Source organism: Chlorocebus sabaeus, chromosome 10 (assembly GCF_047675955.1).
Source record: "Chlorocebus sabaeus isolate Y175 chromosome 10, mChlSab1.0.hap1, whole genome shotgun sequence".
Classification (NCBI taxonomy): domain Eukaryota; kingdom Metazoa; phylum Chordata; class Mammalia; order Primates; family Cercopithecidae; genus Chlorocebus; species Chlorocebus sabaeus.
The window spans coordinates 384,842-408,321 of NC_132913.1; the positions used below are offsets into that span (position 1 = coordinate 384,842).

The 23,480-nt window shown below is 44.2% G+C and overlaps 1 protein-coding gene and 1 long non-coding RNA gene across 2 annotated transcripts in view; both read left to right on the plus strand.

Annotated features, from left to right (window-relative positions):
* The window catches only part of LOC103216852 (uncharacterized), a 32,277-nt gene extending 23,856 nt beyond the window's left edge, over positions 1 to 8,421 (plus strand). The window contains exons 8-9 of the long non-coding RNA XR_012094152.1: positions 8,131 to 8,241; positions 8,330 to 8,421. This is a non-coding gene — a long non-coding RNA (uncharacterized lncRNA). The remainder of the gene's footprint in view (positions 1 to 8,130; positions 8,242 to 8,329) is intronic.
* Positions 8,422 to 14,405: 5,984 nt separating this feature from the next.
* Positions 14,406 to 23,480, plus strand: part of LOC119620157 (POTE ankyrin domain family member G-like) — a 45,394-nt gene continuing 36,319 nt past the window's right edge. Inside the window, exon 1 of the mRNA XM_073020241.1 lies at positions 14,406 to 23,475. Within this exon, the coding sequence (XP_072876342.1) occupies positions 23,205 to 23,475 (271 nt within the window). The 5' untranslated portion in view covers positions 14,406 to 23,204. The remainder of the gene's footprint in view (positions 23,476 to 23,480) is intronic.

A 23,480-nucleotide genomic window follows, 5' to 3' on the forward strand; every position in this document is an offset into this window, starting at 1 on the left:
ACGGATGTGATGTCAAATTACAAATGCTGAAAATGTTATATGTAATCACGTAGCCAGAGTAATTATATAAGGTAAAGAACTGAAAGGCATCCAAATAGGAAAGAGGCTGGAGTGCAGTGACGCCATCTCAGCTCACTGCAACCTCTGCCTCCTGGGTTCAAGCGATTCTTCTGCCTCAGCCTCCCAAGTAGCTGGGATTACAGGCGCGTGCCAGCACACCCGGCTAATTTTTGTATTTTTTTTTAGTAGAGACGGGGTTTCATCATATAGGCCAGGCTGGTCTCTAACCCCTGACCTCGTGATCCACCTGCCTCACCCTCCCAAAGTACTGGGATTAGAGGGACGAGCCACCGCGCCCTCCAACATAGAGATAATCTTTAAGACTCCATCAAAAAAAAAAAAAAAAAAAAAGCTGTTAAAGCTGATAAACACATTCAAAGTTGAGAGTTACAAAATTAACATATAAATAGTATTATTGTTTCTATACACCAATGACAAACTATTAACTGAAAAACAATAAAGTACTTCCATTTATAATAGCATCATAACAAATATGTAAGTTAAAAGACTAATTTTGAAGAAGGATGTGAAATATTTGTAAACTGAAAATTTATAGCACTGTTGAAAGAAATTGAAAGTGACATAAATAGAAAAAAATCCCATATTTATGCATTTGAAAAAATTAATACTGTCAAGATTTCAGTGCTACCCAAAGCAGTCTACAGATTAAATGCAAGCACTATCAAAATCCAATGCCATTCTTCACAGAAGGAGAAAAATTAGTCCTAAAATCTGAATGGAACCGCAGAAGATGCTGAAAAACCAAAGCAATCTTGAGCAAAAAGGACAAAACTAGAGGCATCAGACTACTTGATTTCAAATGATATTAAAAAGTTACAGTACTTAAAACAGCACAGCACTGGCATGAAAACAGACTTCTAGACCAGTGTGAGGGAATATAGAACCTATGAATAAATCCATGTGTCTGTGGCCAATTGATTTTTGATAAAAGGGCAAAGAATACACAATGGAGAAAGAAAACTCTCTTCAATAGATAATGTAGAGAAAAACTGACTATTCACATACAGAAGAATAAAATTGGATCGTTATTTCACTCTTTATACCAACATCAAATAGCAATGGATGCAAGACTGAAATATAAACCTGAAACCATAAAACCGATGCAAGCAAAGATAGGAGAAAACCGTATGACAATGGCCTGAGCTATGATTTTCTGCAGGTGACCCCAAAAGTACAGGCAATGGAAGCAAAAACATACAAATGAAATTCCATAAAACTAAGACGCTTCTCTGCACAGCAGAAGAAACAGTAATAAAGAGACAACCCACAAATGGGAAGAGAGAATTTTTAAACCATACATCAGATAAGGGGTTTATATCAATAATATGTAAGGAACTCAACCCAGAAATGAGAAAGCAAGCTTACTAAATAAGCAAAGGACTTGAGTAGACATTTTCTAAAAACAGACATACAAAAAACCAGGTTTTTATCAAAAATACTGATAAAAGACAGCATTCCTAATTATCAGAGAAATACAAGTCAAAACCACAAAGATACTACCTCACAGATGTTACTGAGGCTATTATCAAAAAGATGTGGCCAGAAACGGTGGCTCACACCTGAAATCCGAGCACTTTGGGAGTCTGAGGCAGGTGGATCGCCTGAGGTCAGGAGTTCGAGACCAGCCTGGCCAACATGGTGAATCCCCGTCTCTTAAAAATACAAAAAATTAGCTGGGCATGGTGGCACACACCTGTAATTCCAGCTACTCGGGAGGCTGAGGCAGAAGAATTGCTTGAACCTGGGAGGTGGAGGTTGCAGTGAGCCAAGATCGTGCCACCACCCTCCAGCCTGGGTGACAGAGCAAGACTCCATCTCAATAAATAAATTAAAAAAATAAAAATTAAAAAATGTTGGAAGATAATTGTTGATTAGAATGTGGAGAAAACCCTTGTATACTGTTGGTAGGAATTGAAATAGTACCACCATCTTGGAAAACAGTATGAAGCTTTTTCAAGACATTATAAATATATTTGTATTATGATTCATCAATGCCACTTCTGGATATGTGTCTAAAGAACTTAAAATCAGTATGTCAAAGAGACATCTACAATTTCGTGTTCATTGCAGCATTATTCATAATAACTATGATTTAGAAACTAAGTGTTTATCAACTGAAGAATGGATAAATAGGTGAAAAATTGAAACCCTTATACACTGCTGATGATACTTGAAAAGAGTCTGACAGTTCTTCAAAAGGATAAATACAGAATTACCACATGACTCAGTAAATTCACTCATATGTATACACCAAAAAAAAAAAAAAAAAAAAGCCTACACAAAAAGTAGCATACAAGTATTTATAGCAACAAGAGGTAGGAAACAATAGAAGTGTCCATGAATTGTGGAGTAGATTAATAAAATGTGGTCTGTCCATAAAATATAATAGTATTTGGCAATAAAAAAGAAAAAGGTATTAATACATATTCCAAAAAGGATGAACATGTTGAAAACATAAGTGAAAGCAGTGAGTCACATGTAACTATATATTATTATGATTCCATTTATATGAAATGTCAAGAATAGGTAAATCCTTCCAGAATAGGCAAATTCTTAGGAAGTAGATGGATGGTTGCCTAGGGCTGGGAGGAGTTTAAAGGAAGAGTGGGGAAAATGGGGAAAGATTGCTAATGGGTGCAAGGTTTCTTTTAAGGAGCATAAAAATGTTCTAAAATTATATTGTGGTGATTGTTTATCCACCCAGTTAATACACTAAAAAATTGAAGTTTACACTTTAAATGAGTGAATTAAATAATATATAAATTATATTTCAATGAACCTATGAAAAAAGTTAAAAATGTGATATGCATACACACATACACAAAACATTCTTTTCATTTTATTTTTTTATTTCCATAGGTATTTGGGGAACAGGTGGTGTTTGATTATATGAGTAAGTTCTTTAGAGGTGAGATTTTGGTGCACCCAACACCTGTGCAGCATATGCTGTATCCAGTTTGTAGTCTTTTATTTCTCACCCACCTCCCACTTTTTCCCCCCAGTCCCCAAAGTCGGTTGTGGTATTCTAATGCCTTTGCATCCTCATAGCTTAGCTCCCACTTGCGAGTGAGAGCATACTGTGCTTGGTTTTCCATTCTTAAGTTACTTCACTTACAATAGTAGTCTCTGATCTCAACCAGGTTGCTGTGAATGCCATTTTTTTTTATGGCTGAATAGTATTCCATGGGGGGTGTGTGTGTGTGTGTGTATTATGTCTATTACACACACACACACACACACATATATATCATAATTCCTTAATCTCTTTGATTGATGGGCATTTGGGGTGGTTACATATTTTTGCAGTTGTGAATGGTGCTGCTGTAAACATGCATGTGCCAAGTATCTTTTTCATATACTGACTGCTTTTTCTCTGGGGAGATACCCAGTAATGGAATTGCTGGATTAAATGGTAGTTCTACTTTTAGTTCTTTAAGAAATTTCCACACAGTTTATCATAGTGGTTGTACTAGTTCACGTTCCCACCAGCAGTGTAGAAGTGTTCTTTTTTTCACCATATCCCCACCCACATTTATTATTTTTTGATGTTTTGATTATGGCCATTCTTGCCAGGAGTAAGGTGGCTTGGCATTGTGGTTTTAATTTCCGTCCCTGATCATTAGTGATGGATGAGCACGTTTTCATGTTTGTTGACCATTTTTATATCTTCTTTTGAGTCATTAGCCCATTATTCGAAGGGATTGGTTTTTTTTCTGCTGAGTTTTTTGTAGGTTGTGGATATTAGTCCTTTGTCAGATGTATAGATGGTGAAGATTTTCTCCCTTTCTGTGCGTTATCTGTTTACTCTGCTAATTGTTTCTTTTGTTGTGTGGAAACTTCGGCTTAATTAAGTCTCACCTGTTTATCTTCATTTTGTTGTCGCACTTGCGTTCGTTCTTGGTCATGAAGTGTCTCCCTAAGCCAATGTGTAGAAGGGTTTTCCAATGTTATTTTCTAGAATTTTTATGGTTTCAGGTCTTAGATTGAAGTTGACTTTTGTGTGAAGTAAGAGATGGGGATCCAGTTTGATTTTTTGGCACGTGGCTTGCCAATTATCCAAGCACCATATGTTGAATAGGGTGTCCTTTCCCCACCTTATGTTTTTGTTTACTTTATCAAAAATCAGTTGACTAAGTATTTGGGTTTATTTCTGGGTTCTCTATTCTGTTTCATTGGTCTATGTACCTATTTTTATACCAGTATCATGCTGTTTTGCTGACTGTGGCCTTGTAGTAGAGATTGAAGCCAGGTAATGTGATGCCTCCAGATTTGTTCTTTCTGCTTAGTCTTGCTTTGGTTATGTGGACACTTTTTTGGTTTCATATGAATTTTTGAATTATCTTTTCTAGTTCTGTGAAGAATGATGGTGATATTTTGATGGAAATTGCTTTGAATTTGTAAATCGCTTTTGGCATTATGGTCATTTTTACAATGTTGATTTTACCCATCCATGAGCATGAAAGGTGTTTCCATTTGTTTGTGTCATCTGTGATTTCTTTCAGCAGAGTTTTGTAGTTTTCCTCGTAGAGGTCTTTTACTTCCTCGTTAGGTATGTTCCTATGTATTGTATTTTCTTTTTGCAGCTGTTGTAAAGGGGTGAGGTCTCGATCTGGTTCTCAGCTTGCACATTGTCGGTGTATGGCAGATCTATTGATTTGGATACATTAATTTTGTGTCCTGAATTTTTGCTGAAATTATCAGTTTTAGGAGCTTTTTGGAGGAGTGTTTAGGGTTTTCTAGGTATACAATCATAATCAACAGCAAACAGTGATGATTTGACTTCCTCTTTACCGATCTGGATGCCCCTTATTTCTTTCTCTCATTTGATTGCTCTGGCTGGGACTGTCAGTGCTGTGTTGAATAAAAGTGGTGAGAGTGGGCATCCTTGTACTTATTGTTTCAGTTCTCAGAGGAAATGTTTTTAACTTTTCCCTATTTAGTATTATGCTGGCTGTGGGTTTGTCATAGATGGTTTTTATTACCTTAAGGTATGTCCCTTCTATGCATGTTTTGCTGAGGGTTTTAATTATAAACGGATGCTGGATTTTGTCAAATGCCTTTTCTGTGTCTATTGAGATGATTATGTGACTTTGCTTTTAATTCTGTTTATGTGATGTGTCACATTTATTGACTTGCCTGTGTTAAACCCGAAGAGCTAGGGTGTTCTCAGGAGCCGCCGGGTGCCACAGCAGCTTTGGGATAACTTGAGGCCGCATCCTGTGGAAGAAACACCTCCTGTCCTGGCGCTGACAGCTGAGGACAGAGCTTTGGTGTGGCTTCTCTGCGGCCGGCTTCTTTGGGGGGTTTGGCTTCTTCGGGCAGTTCTTCCTTCGTGGTGAGTACGGAAGCTTTCATTTTCTGGAATGTTCTGTGCATTCCTGCTGGGTTCTCCTTTTCTTTTTTCTCTCTTGCCATCTTAGTATGAAGTTTACAGTAGTGCTCATTCCCTGAGGGCTGTCTAGGTTGGAAAGAGTAGGAGGCTTTAGGGCTGTTTCTGAGGGAGACTCCCTGTGTAGATGGAGAGAGAGGAAAGCTCCGGCTGTGAGAGGAAGGGGAAGCCCGGCCCAGGTGGGGTTTTGGGGCCAGGCCTCAGGTGGAAGGAAAGGATCCCGGCTACCTCTAGGATTTGCTGATTTTTAAATTGTTTTTATTTTTTTGGAGATAGGGTCTGGCCCTGTTGCCCATGCTGGAGTGCAGTGGCAGATCTCGGTTCACTGCATCCTCCACTTCCTGGGCTCAAGGGATTCTCCAGCCTCAGCCTCCCCAGTAGCTGGGCCTGTGCCACCATGCCCAGCTATTTTTTTTTTTTTTGTATTTTTGGTAGCCACGGGGTTTTGCCATGTTGCCCAGGCTTGTCTGAAACTTCTGAGCTCAAAGCAATCCTCCCGCCTTGGCTTCCCTAAGTGCTGTGATTACAGGCATGAACTACTGTGCCCGGTCTGCAGAATTTTGTTTTTCTTGTATTTTTGGTAGAGACAGGGTTTTGCCATGTTGCCCAGACTGGTCTCAAACTTCTGAGCTCAAAGCAATCCTCCCGCTTTGGCTTCCCTAAGTGCTGTGATTACAGGCATGAACTACTGTGCCCGGTCTGCAGAATTTTGTTTTTCTTGTATTTTTGGTAGAGACAGGGTTTCGCCATGTTGCCCAGGCTGGTCTCAATCTTCTGAGCTCAAAGCAATCCTCCCGCTTTTGCTTCCCAAAGTGCCGGGATTGCAGGTATGAACTACTGTGGGTGGTCTACTGAATTTTTACATTTGTTTCACAGCCATTGGGACATAGGGTGACTTTTCTCAGTGTCCCCGCAGCGTATGCCTAATTCTGTCCCTCTAGTCATGGCCACCTGCCTCGGGGGAAGCTCCCTTCCGTGTGGTTTAATGTCGTCTCTGTGGAAATGTCTATTCAGGTTCCGTGCTCAGTTTTGGATGGATCATTTTTTTGTTGTTGCTACTTAGTACTGTTAATGTGTTGCATATTTTCCATAACAACCCCTTAGCCGATGTGTGATTCCTCAAAACGTTCCCCCAGCCTTTCTCTTTGGGTTCATTGTTTCCTTTTCCTTGCAAAAACTTCTCACTTTGATGTAGCCTGCATGTTGTTTTTATGGCCAGGCATGATGGTTCATGCCTGTAATCCAAGCACTTTGGGAGGCCAAGGTGGGCAGATCACTTGAGCCAAAGAATTTGAGACCAGCCTAGGCGACATGGCAAAACTTCATCTCTACAAAAAGTACGAAAAATTAGGCGTGATGGTGTGTGCTTGTAGCTCCAGCTATTCAGGAGGCAGAGGTGGGAGGATCACTTGTGCCAGAGAGGTCAGGGCTGCAGTGAGCCATGATCATGCCACTGCACTCCAGCCTGAGTGACAGAGTCCCTGTCTCAAAACAATTTTTTAAATCTTTTTAGTAACGTTCATTTCGGTAAGAGTGAAATGACGTCTGAGTGTGGCTTTGAAGTACTTTTTTTTGATGAATAGTGATGTTGAGGACCTTTTCTCTTACCTGTTAATTTTGTGTCATCTTTGCAGGTATCTCTAAGTTCTTTGCTCAGTATGAGTTTGGATTTGTATTTTTATGCTACTTAGTATTCCTTTTTTCTGTGTACATGTTTGGTAACAACAGTTTATCACTTCTATGATTCCCTCAAATTTTCTAACAATTTTTTTTTGAGACAGAGTCTCATTGTCTTACCCAGGCTGGAGCACAGCGGCGTATCAGGGATTATGAGTCCTCCCACTTAGTTTCTATTTCTCAGGGTTCCTTAGACATACAGGGCCATTTCCATGTGATCATTAGCGTTGTATTTTCACGTTTCTTAAATTTTTGTGCATAAAAAAGTACATAATTAGTATGCTGGAACTTTTTCCTCTGGGACTTTTTGGTACATGTATATTTTTAGTAATGATCAAATTGGGGTACTTGGTATATCTGTTCTCATACAGTTGTTATTTCTCTGTTGTTATAACATTCAAATCGCTCCCTTCTAGCTTTTTTGGAAAATGTACTATTTTGTTAACCAGAGTCACCCAGCTGTGGCATAGAACACAAGAAGGTTTTTTTTTTTTTTTTTTTTTTTGAGACGGAGTCTTGCTCTGTGCCCCAGGCTGGAGTGCAGTGGCGCGATATCGGCTCACTGCAAGCTCCGCCCCCCGGGTTCACGCCATTCTCCTGCCTCAGCCTCCCGAGTAGCTGGGACTACAGGCGCCCGCCACCACGCCCGGCTAGTTTTTTGTATTTTTTAGTAGAGACGGGGTTTCACTGTGTTAGCCAGGATGGTCTCGATCTCCTGACCTTGTGATCCGCCCGCCTCGGCCTCCCAAAGTGCTGGGATTACAGACTTGAGCCACCGCGCCTGGCCAAGAATGTTTTTTTCCCAACTAACTGCAACTTTGTTTCCATAACCAATCCTCCCATTTCCTCCTTCCCCTCTCCTCGGAAAACCACTACTGTGCCTTCTACTTACTGAAGGCAGAGTTTTTGGATTCCATATAAGTGAGATGAATCTGCTTGTTTTTCTACGCCTGGCTTATTTTATTTAACATTCTATTTTCCAGGTTCATCCATGTGGCTCCAAATGAAAATCACATTATTTTGTTACGGATGAAGAGTATTGCGTTGTGCAGATATACTGCAGTGTCTTTATCTCTTCATGTGTGGTTGGATAGGTAGGTTGATTCCATATCTTCTGTATGGTGAATAGCGCTTCATGAAGCATGGGAAGGCAGATAAATATATATATATATATTTTTTCAGACGGAGTCTTGCTCTGTTGCCCAGCCTGGAGTGCAGTGGCGCGATCTCGGCTTGCTGCAAGCTCCGCCTCCCTTGTCCACGCCATTCTCCTGCCTCAGCCTCTGGAGTAGCTGGGACCACAGGCGCCCGCCACCTCGCTTGGCTATTTTTGTGTGTGTGTATATTTAATAGAGATGGGGTTTCACCGTGTTAGCTGGGATGGTCTCGATCTGACCTCGTGATCCACCCGCCTCGGCCTCCCAAAGTGCTGGGATTACAGGCCTGAGCCATTGCGCCCGGCCTGGCAGATAATTTTTATGGTACCAGTTTCCTTTGCTTTAAATGCATACCCAGGCCGGGCGCGGTGGCTCAAGCGTGTAATCCTAGCACTTTGGGAGGACGAGATGGGTGGATCACGAGGTCAGGAGATCGAGACCATCCTGGCCTACACGGTGAAACCCCGTCTCTACTAAAAAATATATAAAACTAGCCGGGCGAGGTGGTGGCGCCTGTAGTCCCAGCTACTCGGGAGGCTGAGGCAGGAGAATGGTGTGAACCCGGGAGGCGGAGCTTGCAGTGAGCCGAGATACGGCCACTGCACTCCAGGCTGGGCGACAGAGCGAGACTCCGTCTCAAAAGAAAAAAAAAAAAAATATGCGTACCCAGTGTGAGGAACATCCCAACTTTTTTTCAAAGTATATACACTAATTTACATTGACATCAATAGCATAGACGAGCTTCCCTTTCTGTAAGTCTACGATGGTTGCTGCCGTCCAAAATTTTTATTGCTGTTTTGGTGATATTCATTCTCAGTGGAGTTTGATGGTGTCTGATACCGGGTGTGATTCTGACTTACATGTTTGGAGTGATTAGTGATGTGGAGAATCTTTAGTTTCACCTGTGGATCAGTTTCGTGTCCTTTGCAGAAGAGGTGGTGCAGGTCCTTTGCATATTTTTAGCTTGTGTATTTTTTAAAATCTTTTTCCCCACTTAGTAGCTTTAGTACTTGAATATGTTAGATAACAACCCCTTCCAAAATTATGATTTTCCAGTTTTCCCCCAATCATCCTTTCCGCCAAGGTAGGATGCTTTCTCTTTGGGGTCATTGTTTTCTCCCCCATGCAGAATCTCTAAAGTGTTGGTCTCAGAGATTTATATTTGCTTTTGTCAGCGGGGATTTCTGTGAGAGATTTTGTCAGCAGGGATTTCATGAGAGAGAGAGAAGAAAAAAGAGAGAGAGATGGCAAAGTCATTGTATTGTCTATGGGTATTTTCCCCTAAGTGAGACCATGTGGTATTTGGTTTTCTGTTCTTTCCTTAGTTCGCTTAGCATAGCGGCCTGCAGGTCCATCCTTCTTGCTGCTGAGAGCGTGAATATTTTTTTAAGCTGTGTAGGATTTTGCAGTATCTTTTTACAACACTTTAAAACATCGAATCAACTGTTAAAGGGAACATAGGTTAATTTTATTTTATTTTTTCTTGTGAATGGCACTTCTAAGAACATACCCATGCCTGTGTCATTTTGAAAGAAGGATTTATTTTTCTTTTATGTGTAGATACCCAGTTATGCGATTGTTCATTTGGATGGTAGTTCTAAGTTCTTTGAGGAACCTCTAAGAACTTACAGCGTGAGAACTAGTTTTTATTCCCACCAAGAGAGTAGCAGTATTTGCTTTCCTCCGCTGCCTTGCCACCATGTAAATGTTTGGACTTAGGACAAGTGGCCATTCTGACTGACGTGAGAAGGTATCTCCATGTGCGTGTGAGTTACATTTCTCTGATGATGAGTGATGTTGAGGGTTTTTCTTGTCTGTTGGTCACTTGTACATCTTGTTTTTACAAGTACGTGTTCATGTCTTTTTGCCCATTGTTTGGCTTATTCGTTTTTCTGCCTCTTGATTTTTTTAAGGTCATGTTAGAGTCTAGCTATTAGACCTTGGTCAAAAGCGTAGTTTGGGAACATTTTCTCCCATCCTGTAGGCTGTGTGTTTACTGTGCTGGTGATTGATTTTGCTATCTGGCAGTGTTTTAGTTTCTTCGGCCCAACTTGTCCATTTTAGTTTTTCTTGTCATTGCTTTAGCGACTAAGTCATCTAAATTCTTTACCAAAGCCCGTGCTGAGAAAGGTATTTCCTAGGTTTTCTTGTAGGACTTGTATAGTTTGAGGTCTTCTACTGAAATATTTCATTCACCTTGAGTTACTTTTCACATCTTGTGAGAGGTAAGGCTCCAGTGTTATTCATCTGCAAGTGGCTAGACACTATCCCAGTGCCATTCATTGCATAGTGAGCCCTTTCTACATTTGAATGTTGGTGTTTCAAAGGTCAGATGGTTGCAGGTATGTGGGGTTACTTCTGGGTTTCCTATTCTGTCTAGGTGGAGGTGGGTCTGTAGCTTTTCTATGAAATTTGAAATTGGAGAGTGTGGTCCATCTGACACGGTCTGGATCTCCCAGCATGGCTTTGGAGTTTCAGAGCATTCTGTGGTCCCATGGGAATTTTAGCCTTCATTGTTTCTTTACATCACTTTCAAAGAACAAAATTGACCCCATCCTAAAGGTGTACAAGTAGAAGGTAGAGTGGAACATTTGGGTCCATGCATGCATCACATAGTGATGAAATCAGGGAAATATAGTGTCATTTTTTGCCTTGTAGAGTGTTCCTGTCTTTTAGTTGAGGAGCCAGAACCCTTCTTTCTGGCTGTCTTGAAAACTATCCTCTGGTAAAGTTTTTTCTAGTCACCCTGCTGAGGAATAGAACAGCAGGTTTCATTCCTCTTACGGAACGTGTCACTTCGTGCCTATTTCCTATCCCCCCCCATGCTCAGTCTTCTGTTCCAACCCTGGCAAGCACTGGTGCTTTGTAGGTCTATGTGAGATAAAGGGTCTTAGATTCCTCATCAGTGAGGTAACGTGAGGGTTGTCTTCTCTGCCTAGTGTGTTTCATTTACCATAACGTCCTCCAGGTTCCACCATGTTGCCGCAGATGACGTGATTTCAGTACCTGTTCTGGCTTAAAAGTATATGTTTGTGAATGGATATTGTGCTTTCTGGATCCCATCCTCTGCGGGTGGACAGGCAGGTTGGTTCCTTATCTTGGCTATTGCGACTGGTTGCACAGTCAGCATGGGAAGGCAATTATGTCTTCCGTGTACTGATTTCATATGATTCCAGCAGCAGCACAGCTCAGTGAAATGGTCGTTGTATATTTAGTTTTCAGAGGAACCTCCAGATGGCCTCTGTAGTGTGCGTACTAATTTACCTGTTAACAGTTGTGGATAAGAGAGCTCTCTCCTCTCTGGAAATTCACAGCAGTGTTTGTGGTTTCCCTTCTTTTAAGATACATGAAGTTCTTTGTAATACTCCTTCCACCGAGAGGGTCACGGTAACTGAGTCTTGTTCTGATTTTCGTTTTTCTTATGATTAGTGATATTAACTAGGTGTTACCAAGTACATTTGTTTTCAGTTTTACATGTTCTTTGCAGAAAAGACTCTTTGATTTCTTTGCCCAATTTTGGTTTGCTAATTATCTTCTCTTTCTGCTGTTTTCTGCTAGTTAGTAGGGTTAGTTATTTACACCTTTTCCAGAAAAAGTCTCCTCCGCTGTGTTTTCCCCGATACCTTTCTTACCATTCTTTGGATGTTTGTTTCTTTTTTTTTTTTTTTTTTTTTTTTGAGACGGAGTCTCGCTCTGTCGCCCAGGCTGGAGTGCAGTGGCTGGATCTCTGCTCACTGCAAGCCTCCCGGGTTGACGTCATTCTCCTGCCTCAGCCTCCCGAGTAGCTGGGACTACAGGCGCCCGCCACCTCGCCCGGCTAGTTTTTTGTATTTTTTTAGTAGAGACGGGGTTTCACCGGGTTAGCCAGGATGGTCTCGATCTCCTGACCTCGTGATCCGCCCATCTCGGCCTCCCAAAGTGCTGGGATTACAGGCTTGAGCCACCGCGCCCGGCCGGATGTTTGTTTCTTTTTGTTCATTGTTTTCATTCTTTCTTGCCCCCAGGCCTTACAGTCTGAAGCAGATTCAGGGGTGTGCAGTGTTCTGGTTTTCCACTACGTTGGTTACTGATGAAGTAAAGAAAATTCACCAGCATACTCATCTGTTGTGAGTTTTGCTTGTTTGTTTGTAATCTTTTCTTTCCCCTATATTTTTTCATTTTCCTTTTTGCAGACTGTAAGCATAGATCAGGGTTGACTGAGGTATTTGCACACCATAGTCTTTCTTCTCAGAGAGTGACAGTTTCAAGTTTTGGGTGTAGGTCTTTCATTCATGTTGAATAGATTATTGTGAATTTCACACAGTAAGGACCCTTGGTTGGTTGTTATTTGCCTAGGGATATCCAGTTCTCAGAACGCTGTATTGGACAGACTCTCCCTTTCTGTGCTACTTTTGTGGTTCTATTTAAACACGTGCTTATGCTGTGTCAATTTGAATTTACTCCTGGGCACCCTCATGGTGTCCATTGGCCTGTGTTTCTCTGCTAATGCCTATCACAAATCATCTGGGTAACTAAAGCTTTGGGAAGTAATTTAAAATGGAAGAGTGTGACGGCACTCCACCGACTTTGTGTATGTAGGAACTGCTTTGGGAATGTGGGGCACTTCATTGTCCCACAGGACTTTCAGAAATGTGTTGTGATCCTGTTTGGAGACAGAAATTTCACATGGTCTATGCCTTTACTTTAAGGGTGCAAGGGACCTTTGGACATATGGATCAGTGCTGTTGTGATCAAATTGCAGGACCTCGCGTCTCTGTTTCAGGCTATAGTGAGGATTTCTTGGTGGAGAGAGCATCCTGATCACTCCTTCCCGCTATGTTGAATATGATGCTAGGAAACTCTTAAGCCTAGTCACCCTGCTATGCCGTAGAACACCAGAATTCTTGCCATTCATCTGAGCGTCACTTTGTAGCTGTTTCCAAGCCTCCCCTCAGCCTCTGGTAGCCACCATTGACGTTGCTACTCTATGAGATTCACTTCGTTAGATTCCACGTGCGTGAGTTCGTGCTGTGTTTGAATTTCTCTTCCTCTGCCTGACTCATTTCCTTTAACCTAATGTCCTTCAGGTTTCTCCATCTTGCTGGAAGTGACCTGATGTCCAGAAGTTGGATGGCTGAGGAGTATACCATCGTGCACGCATCCTTCATTTACTGCATTTCTTCCTCTGTGGATGGACAGGTAGGTTCCCTCCATACCCTGGTTATTGTCCAGAGTACTTCCTCAAACATGGGAAGGCAAATACCTCCTTAAGGTCCAAGTTTCCTTGGCTTTGCCGGCATACCCAATGTTGGGATGCCTGGAGGAACTGGTGGTTGTACTGTTGTTTCAGAAAGCTCCTGCTGTCTCTCCCAGTGGGTATACAGATTTTCATTCCTACCAATAATGTGTGAGAGTTTCTCTGTCTGCAAATCTACACTGCCCTTATCTGCAAAAAGTTGTATTGCTGTTCCTGGTCGTACTCGTTCTCTGGGGAGTTTGACAGTATCTGAGTGTGGTTGGGATTTACATTTGGGGGGATGATTACTGATGTGGAGAAACTTATTACCCATGAGTCAGTCTCAGGTCTTTTCAGAAACGTCTATGCCAGTCCTTTGGGCATTTCTAGCGTGTGTATTGGTTTTTATGGTTTTTTCCACTTAGGAAACCGTTAGTTTCTTGAATATGTTAGAGAAGAAGCCCTTCCAGATCCACAGTTTTCTATAATTTTCTCCCAGTCTGTGGGATGTTTTCTGTTGGGTTCACTATTTTCTCTCCTTTGTTGAAGCTCTGTGAAGCTCTGAAGTTGTCCTTAGTCTCACATGGTTACATTAGTTTTTGTTAGCATGGATTTCTGTGTCCCTTTGAGAAGAAAAGTGAGATGGCGAAGCCATTATATTCTATGGGTATTTGGTTCCTATGTCTTCCTTTTCTGTTTGTAGCTTAGGTTCACAGGTTCAAGTTTCCCCACAATAGACACGCAACCTATGTGTTTTCCTTGGAGATTTTGGTTTCAGAATTACCCTTTGGTGTTCAGTGGATTTTGTGTTGCTTTGTGTGTCTTGTGTAGAGGAAGGGTTTATTTCAGTCCTTCGCACGTGACCCCCCAGTTTCCTCAACCATTGCGCCTTTGGTGTGCTTTTAGGGGAAAAACAAGAATCCTTTGGGTTCAGTGTTTATAATTTTGGGTTGATTATTTGACTCCATTGTGTCCATTCGGTTGTCTTTCTGTGTTCATGCTACTAATGGGTGGATTGGGTCACTGTAGGCTTTTTGTTTTGTTTTGTGTGTTTTCTTGTATTTTATTCCTTTTTTTCTATTTCTGTTTCCAAAGCTGGGTTTTCTAGAATGATAGCTACTTGGATTGTGATCGAGGGGTACGCCTGCAGGTTAGCTTCACTGCGTGGCATACAGCAGACTTGGGGTCCCAATGTATCGGTCACCCAGGAGGTGAACACAGCATCAGTTGGGTCTTTCTTCCTCCAAGGCTTCCTGTTTCCCTCCTGTTTCTGTCTGGTAGTGTAGTACCCAGTGTCTTTTGATTTCATCTTTATGTTCATGTGTATTCAGTGTTGAGTTTCTGCTTATAAGTGAAAATCTGCAGTGTTTGGTCTTCTGTTCTTGCCTGAGTTCACTTAGCAGAGTGGCCTGCAGTTCCATCCATGTTGCTGCTGCGGGCATGATTTTGTTTCTGCGTTTGATTTTCCTTGGTGTCTTTTTAGTATTCTGTGGTGTATAGGTATCACGTTTAAAAACCTCTCATTTTCTGTTGGTAGGCATTTAGGTCAGGTCCATGTCTTTATTCCTGTGATGAGCACTCCTGTGAACATGCAAATGTCTGTGTCTTTTTGATAGACACATGTATTTTTCCCTTGGGTCGATACGCAGGGTTGGATTGCTGGGCCGAAGGGTAGTTCTGCTTCCTTTCCCTCTTTGTTGTTGTTGAGAAATCTTCAAATTGCTCTCCACAGTTTGAGACCTAGTTTGCATTACCGCCAAGAGTGTAGCCGTGTTCATTTTTATCTGCTGCTACACAAGTATGTTTTGAGTTTGGACAGATGGCCATTCTGACTGTGTGTGACGGCACTGGTACCTCCTCTCTAATGATTAGTGATGTTGAGCATTTTCCCGTGTCTGTTGATCTTTTTTAGGTCTTCTTTTTGCTAGTGTGTTTCTGTCATTTGCGCATTTTTTACTTGGGTTATTTTTCTGCTTCTTGATTTAGGTAAGGTCCTCTAGATTCTGGCTGTTACAAGTTGGTCAGATGCTTGGTTTGGGGACGTTTTCTCCCATCATATGGGCTGTGTCTTTACTGTCTTGGCAGTTTCTTTGCTGTGCAGCAGATCTGTAGTTTCTTAGGCCAGACTTGTACTTTTTGGTTTTTCTTGCATTTCTTTTGGGTACTAAATCGTCTAGTGGTTTGCAAAAGCCTATGTTGAGAAAGGTGTTTGATAGGTTGTCTCTTAGGACTTTTATATTTGAAGTCTTCTGTGTCAATCTTTGGTTCATCTTGAGTTAACTTTCCATATGGTGAGAAGCAGGGCTGCAGGGTTAATTCTCCTGCACGTGGCTAGTCATGTATTCCAGCGCCGTTCATCGCATAGCGAACCTTTTCTTTATTTCTTATTTCTGTGGTTTTGTCAAAAGTCAGATGGTGGTAGTTGTGCCAGGCTGCTTCTGCATTTTCTGTTTTGTCTAGGTGAAAGCTAGGTCGTTTTTTTCTGTTATGATCTGTTCTGATTTCTTGGGTTCAAGAACTGATAGATACATTTTAGAAACTGAAGAACCCACTTACATCCTCAAGGTTAGAAGCCATCACCATCATCCTATTCTGGGATGCTATGGACACTTTTCCCTCAAGTCTCACCTCTGGATTTATTTTGTGAAATTAGATTCTGAATCACATTTTGTTGCACAAACTGCTTGGGCAAAAAAGTTTTTTTTTCTTTAAAAGCATTCTTAGTATACATGGGGTGAAGAACAACAAACATGGCTCCTCTTTCCACTAGTCACACCATTACACTCCCTTCCAGCCTCTTTGCTGCTACGTTTAGCCATTCAAATGAGCCCTGGCCAAGTACATGTGGGTAGAAGTTAATGTTTGCTCCTTGCAAGCCTGACCTGTGATTCTATGTTGTGATTTAGAACATTAAAAAGAAGTGAGACTTGCTGAATGAGACAAAAAGCATTCTTGAACGCTTCCTCTGACAAGCTCCAAGGCACACTAGTTGTCTTGCACTCTTCTGGACAGCTACTCATTTGTTGGACAATAATTTGCCAACATGGGGACAATCCAGAGCATTTTCCATATGCATCTTCTGCTGCAGTTGCTCATGGTTTTGATCAAAGCTAGACAGTGACTGATCCAGGAGGCTCAGACCCCAGGCCAGCATAGAGTCCTGTGGTTGAAGACAGGCTGGACCATCAGAGGAAGAAAACAAGTAGGCCTTTCTTCTGGATTTTTACCTTCTCTTTTTTCAGGAAACCTGAAGCTGGTTATATTATTCAGACATGATTAAAAAGAGATGATTTTGAGTTGTTTTGGTGGCACCAAGAAATGCGCCAGTGTGACAGCCGAAAAAGCAGAGACACCAAGGCATTGAGAGTGGGAAAGCCACTGATGATTCTGGGTCTGGTAGGGTTTTCGAGATTTCCCAGCCCCAAAACAGCCAAGCAGCTGTGTCCTGGGTTGAGTGGGCTCAGCCCCTGTGCACACTCATGCTTGGATTCTGGCACACATGGCACCCACAGGAGGCAGCGCCCCCTCCAGGAGACGGTTGGCAGGACCCTGTCTCCACATGTGAAGGCAGCACCCACACGTCCTCTACTGCTCCCAGTGTCAGTTGCCCACAGAGGTTCACAATGAGACCCAACCTGTAGGCAGAGTTGCCACCCCAACCTGAGGCAAAGTGGACCTTTTTCTGCCAGAGGGGTCTGCTTTCCCATTGGCCAAAATGGCCTCAAATGACAGGGACAGAAGGCAGCACAAGTTCCCATTAGAGTGTCTGACCCGCCCGGTTCTGCTGCCACACATCTCCGGGGACGTCCCAGCAGGCACCCAGGCCTGTGCCACAGCTCACCCTACACTCAGAGGTGGGTAGCACAGCTGCCCGTGCAGGCCTCAGGGAGGAAAGGGAGAAATAGAGATGACAAAAGCAAGACACAATAAATGCAGCAAAAGCACACAGACACACACTGACACTCATCTGGGGCAGGCCATCCTCTCACCCATGACCAGCAGTGCAGGCAGCCGAGAGCCGGGCAGGAGTTGGTGCCGCCATCCCCTGAGTTAGGGCCTGGATCTAAGGCAGAATATAGAGTCAAGGGCCACTGACCTCAGGACCTGCAGGTTGCAGGGAGGGGATGCTGTGAGGAGAACTGTCCAGGTCACAGCTAAGTATGTCTGACTTCAGGAAAATATTTCAAACAAAAGTACATTGTGGAAGACTCCTGATGATATAAAAAAGTATGGTTTAGAAAATGTGAAAGCAATCACCGAACATATTCATATATTTTCATCTAAATTTAGATACAGAGTTTTTCTAAAACTGGGATCAGGCCAGGTGTGGTGGCTCAGGCCTGTAATCCTAGCCCTGTGGGAGCCTGAGGCAGGAGGATCGCTTGAGGCCAGGAGTGGAAGACCAGCCTGGGCAACATGGTGAGACCCCTCATCTCTACCAAAAATACAGAACTTAGCCAGGCATGACAGCGCACCCCTGTAGTCCCAGCTGCTCAGAAGGCTGAGGCAGGAGGATTGCTTGAGCCTGCAAGGTTGAGGCTGCAGTTAGCCAAGATTGCACTGCTGCATTCCAGCCTGGGTGATACACCATCTCAAAAAATAGTAACAGTAATTCCCGATTTTAATAACTTCTGGAGTTGTGTAAAAGAATACCTTTATTCTTAGGAAATGCACACTTTGGGGTAATTATGTCTATAGTTTACACTGAAATCATTAAAAAACATGTTAACGGACAAAGTAAATGGGACAAAATGGAAAAAATTTCTCAATTTTAGAAATTGGTAAGTCTTGGTTAAGAGAAGGAGTCTTGGTACTATTCCTGTGACAACATTTGAAATTATATAAAAATTTTAAGTTCCTAAAACTGGCTGTAGAACTGTATGCTCTGAGTGAGCGTTCATTTTGTAAAAGAGCGATTAAGACCAAAACTTTAATCAGTTGAAAATCTGATGAAATAAAAGTAGTAATATATTAGTGTGTTTGACATCAAATCATGGTAGAAGGGTGGTAACTTTTACAAGTTTTTCTCCAAGCACAGTACATTTCTGTGAATTTTTAAAGAATTCAACTTCCTGTAATTCTTACCTTCCTCCACCTAAAGTGACAGTTTACCAAATACTTTTGAGTAATGGTTAGATTGGGTTAGATTCTCAAGGCTTCCTCTTTAAAAGTCATACATTTAATTCGGGTAGTGAATTACTTGGCTGCTTTGTTCCTGTGAAAGTAGTATATAAAAATGTGCCCTTAGTAACACACAATGGGTTTCTCCTGACAGTTATTTCTAGTTATGCAGTTGTCTTACTATCTCAGCAAAGTCATTCTTAACTTCCTCCATGTCTCAGGTTGGAAATAGGAGCCAATTCAAGATCGATTAAAGACTTTAGGGCCAGGTGCGGTGGCTCATACCTGTAATCCCAACACTTTGGGAGGCCAAGGTGAGTGGATCATGAGGTCAAGAGATCGAGACCATCCTGGCCAACATGGTGAAACCCCATCTCTACTAAAAATACAAAAATTAGCCAGGCATGGTGGTGGGCGCCTGTAGTCCCAGCTACTCGGGAGGCAGGAGAACCACTTGAACCTGAGAGGCAGAGGTTGCAGTGAGCAGAGCTTGCACCACTGCTCTCCAGCGTGGAGACAGAGCCAGACTCCGTCTCAAAAAAAGAAAAAAAGACTTAAACGTCAGACCAGAAACTATAAAACTGCCAGAAAAAACAGGAAAAAGTTTTGAGAATATTGGCTTAGGCAAATAATTTATGAATGAGATCTCAAAAGCATAGGCACCAAAAGCAAGAACAGATAAGTGGGCTATAACTTCTGCACAGCAAAAGAAACAACACAGTGAAGAGACAGCCCCTGGAGTGGGAGAAAATACTTGCAAGTTACTCACCTGACAGGGAACTAATATGCAGAGTATACAAGGAACTCAGACTCCTGAAAAGTTAACAAAACAATGCCCTTAAAAATTGGCAAAGGACAGGAATAGAGACATACAAATGGCTAAGATGTATATGAGAAAATGCTCAACATCATTGATCAGGGAAATGTAAATCAAAACCACAGCGAGATATTATCTCACCTCACTTAGAATGGGTATTATTAATAAAAAATAACAGATGCTGGTGAGAATACAGAGAAATGAAAACTGCTACACTGTCAGTAGGAATGCAAATCAGTACAAGCATGATGGAAACCAGTATAGAGAATTCTAAAAAAAAAAAAAAAAAAAATAGAGCTACTCTATGGTCCAGCAGTCTCACTAGGGGGGAGGTATTCATCCAAAAGAAAAAGTTCAGTGTAACAAAGGGTAACTTGCATGCTTGTGTTTATCACAGCATTATTCACAATAGTAAAGATACAGAGTCAATGCAAGTATTCATCAACAGATGAATGGATAAGATGTGCTCAATATACACAGTAGAATATTTGGCATAACAAATAATGAAGTTGTCATTTTCAGAAATGAGTAGCTCTGAAAGTCATTAAGTAAAATAAGCCAGGTACAGAAGGACAAATACCGCAGGTTCTCACATGTGGGAGCTAAAACTTGATCTCATGGACACAGAGAATATGATGGCAGTTACCAGAGGCCAGGAAGATGGGGTGTGGGAGGGAGAATGAAGAGAAGTTGGCAATTGGGTACAGACCTACAGTTAGAAGAAATAAGCTATAATGTTTGATAGTAGACTATAGTGACTAACAATATTATGTGCAAATATTCAAAGTAACCAGAATACACATTTTATGCATGTAACAAGCATTTGTATGTACCCTACAAAGAGGTAAAATATTATGCGTCAATAAGATGGAGAGGTTATGCCCCAGCCTCGAGAGGGGCGCCTTGGATCCGCACAGCACATCCTGCCCAGCTGCATCCTCTGCTCCACTGTGCTGCTCGTATCTGGGCCTTCATGCTCCGGTCCCCAAGGCAGGTGGTGCTGACTCAGGTGGCCACACTGTGGATCTGGGTGTTGGTGGCCCGGAGGGTGGGTGCTAGAGGCTTCCTGCTCTTCTTGTTCCACTGGGACCAGGTGGAGCCCGGCAGTGATAGGGTACCTTCTTTGTTTTTTTTTTGTTTTTTTTTTTTTTTTGAGACAGAGTCTGGCTCTGTCGCCCAGGCTGGAGTGCAGTGGCCGGATCTCAGCTCACTGCAAGCTCCGCCTCCCGGGTTTACGCCATTCTCCTGCCTCAGCCCCCGGAGTAGCTGGGACTACAGGCGCCCGCCACCTCGCCCGGCTAGTTTTTTGTATTTTTAGTAGAGACGGGGTTTCACCGTGTTCGCCAGGATGGTCTCGATCTCCTGACCTCGTGATCCGCCCGTCTCGGCCTCCCAAAGTGCTGGGATTACAGGCTTGAGCCACCGCGCCCGGCCGATAGGGTACCTTCTTGACCAGATCCTGGAACACAGGAGTGTCACCTGGCCCCTCCTCATCCCAACTTAGTGCCCAAAGTACCCCTGGGCCCGGCATGGCTGGGCTGGAACTCGGGATGCAGCTCAAGCCTTGTGGCATCTCTGGGTTCTCTGTCCACTGAGGGTGCCCTGGGACCCAAAGCTGCCGGGAAGAGATTGGCTTATCCTTGTGCCTAGCACCCCAGACTGTGCTTCCTGGTCCATCGCCCTGGTCACATTCCCCAGGGCAGCTCAGGGCTTTGTTTAGGGATTTACTGTAGTCAGGTGCCTAATAAGTGCTGAGACCTGCAAGGCCATGTGGGCAGATGGGAGGTGCTCTTCGGTGAGCACCCCCAGCAGCCGGCAGGGCAGTCCCCCACCCAGGCGTCTCGTGCTCCGCTTGTGTTTGACTGTTAATAGGACTTCATGTCAGGGACAGCACCTCCCGTCCCTCCTGTCAGGAAGGACACAGACAGCAGGTGCCTGAGGGCAAGGCATTTGCCAGGTAACTCAGGCTGCGAGTGCTGGAGCCAGGATTTGAACCCGGATCATGGCACTCTGTATGGGGCAATGGAAGATGTGGGGATGTCCATGCAGGAAGGAAGGGCAGCTCGGTCCCACTGAGCCCAGCTGCTCCTTGTTACCCTGGAGGAAACTGCTCAGCCCGCAGCTGGGGGGAGATCCCAGGAGGCCAGGCTTCCCCTTGCTTCCTGGCTCGGGATCACAGAGGGACAAGGGAAAAATTGTGTGTGTGTCTTTTTTCTTTTTGTTTCGTTCAAAATTTAGTTTATTATCAAGCAAGAGGAGCTTAACCCTGCATGTTAGGCAAGACTTCAGTTACAAAATAGTCTTTTTTTTTTTTTCACTTGTGATTGGCTTCCCCTCTACTTTTTTTGGCAAGTGCAGGTTGGTGTCTGGGCTCAGAATCCATTTTTCCTCCCACACCAAAGCACCTCTGGTTTGGGTGAAGCAGCCTGGTTGGAGCCTGGCTGCATAAGGAGGAGGGTTGGGGTGCCACTGCCCTGGTCCAGCTCAGAGGCCAGCACCAGGGAGGCTCAGTGTCCTGTTCCCAGGATCTGCACAGGGGGGTGACTTTCTGCATCTCCCCATCCGTGGGAGGTGCTCCTCCAAGCCGCCTCTTGCCAGCCTGCACCCAGCAGCCTGCACCGTGACCCTATTGCATGCCCCCCAGGAGCAGAGCCCCCCAGGCCAGAAGCCCCACAGCTGTTGGCTCTGGTTTGGACACCGGGCAGGAGGCACTGGGGCAGGAGCTGGCCGTGATCCTGTGACCGCAAGTGCCCCCTCACTGATGGCCTCGTGTTCTGGGTGCGGACCAAAGAGGAGCAAGTGTGGAAGGCGCCTCAGGCAGGCGCTGGGCTGGGTGGGTGTTTTGTGGTCCGCAATTCTGAGGCCATTTGCAGCCAGCTCCCTCCGCCCGAGTACCGAGCTGCAGCCGCTGCCACGCACAGCGGCACGGCCAGGAGTGTCTTGGGGGCTTTCTTCATACGAGGCTGTCAGCATCCTCAGGTTCCAGGCGCTCAGCCCCAGTCCTGCTTCAAGAGGCTTTTTTCCCCCACCGGAGGCTTCTCAACGGCCTGAAAGCTCCGCTGACTCCCGCGAAGTTTGCTGGGAACACAAGGCTGTCAGTGACATTCGTGGCGCCAAGACTTAACCATGCGGGTTGCACGGATCCGCCACGGTCTGTGCCACGTGCACTGGCGCCACCTGAGATGCACATGCACGCGCACGCCGTAACGGTTTGGCTGGCCTGTAACGGCTTGCACGCGCACGCCGCCCGCGCGGCTCGTAACTGGCTGGTTTGTAGAGGCTTGCACGCGCAGGGCACACGTGTAACTGCTTGGCTGGCCTGTAGCGGCTTGCACGCGCAGGGCACACGCGCGTAGCGGCTTGGCTTGGCTTTGCGTTTTTGGCTTGGCGTCGGTCGCTTGGCCTGCTGTTCCTCCTTGGACCTCCTTGGATTGACGTTTTCTCCTTTGGGTTGACGTTTCCTCCCTAGTTCCTTTGCTGGGCTTGACCTTTTCTCTGCTGGGTTTGGCATTCCCTTGGGTGGGCTGGGTGTTTTATTGCGGGGGGGTTGGCCCTTCCTGGGGTGGGCGTGGGGTCGCCCCGGGTGGGTGTGGGCTGGGCTCCCCCGCTGGGGTTGGCAGGTTTTGGCTGGGATTGATCTTTCTCTTCAAACAGATCGGAAACCCGGAGTTACCTGCTAGTTGGTGAAACTGGTTGGTAGACGGGATCTGCTCGCTACCATCAGTCTCCCCTGGCTGTTAAAAGCAGATGGTGGCTGAAGTTGGTTCCATGCCGGCTGCGTCCTCTGTGAAGAAGCTTTTTGGTTTCAGGAGGAAGATGGGCAAATGGGGCTGCCACTGCCTCCATTGCTGCAGGGGGAGCAGGAAGAGCAACGTGGGTGCTTCTGGAGACCAGGACGACTCCGCTGTGAAGACACTCAGGAGCAAGATGGCCAAGTGGTGCTGCCATTGCCTCCCCTGCCGCAGGGGGAGTGGCAAGAGCAACCTGCGCGCTTCTGGAGACGCCGCACGCCGTAACTGTTTG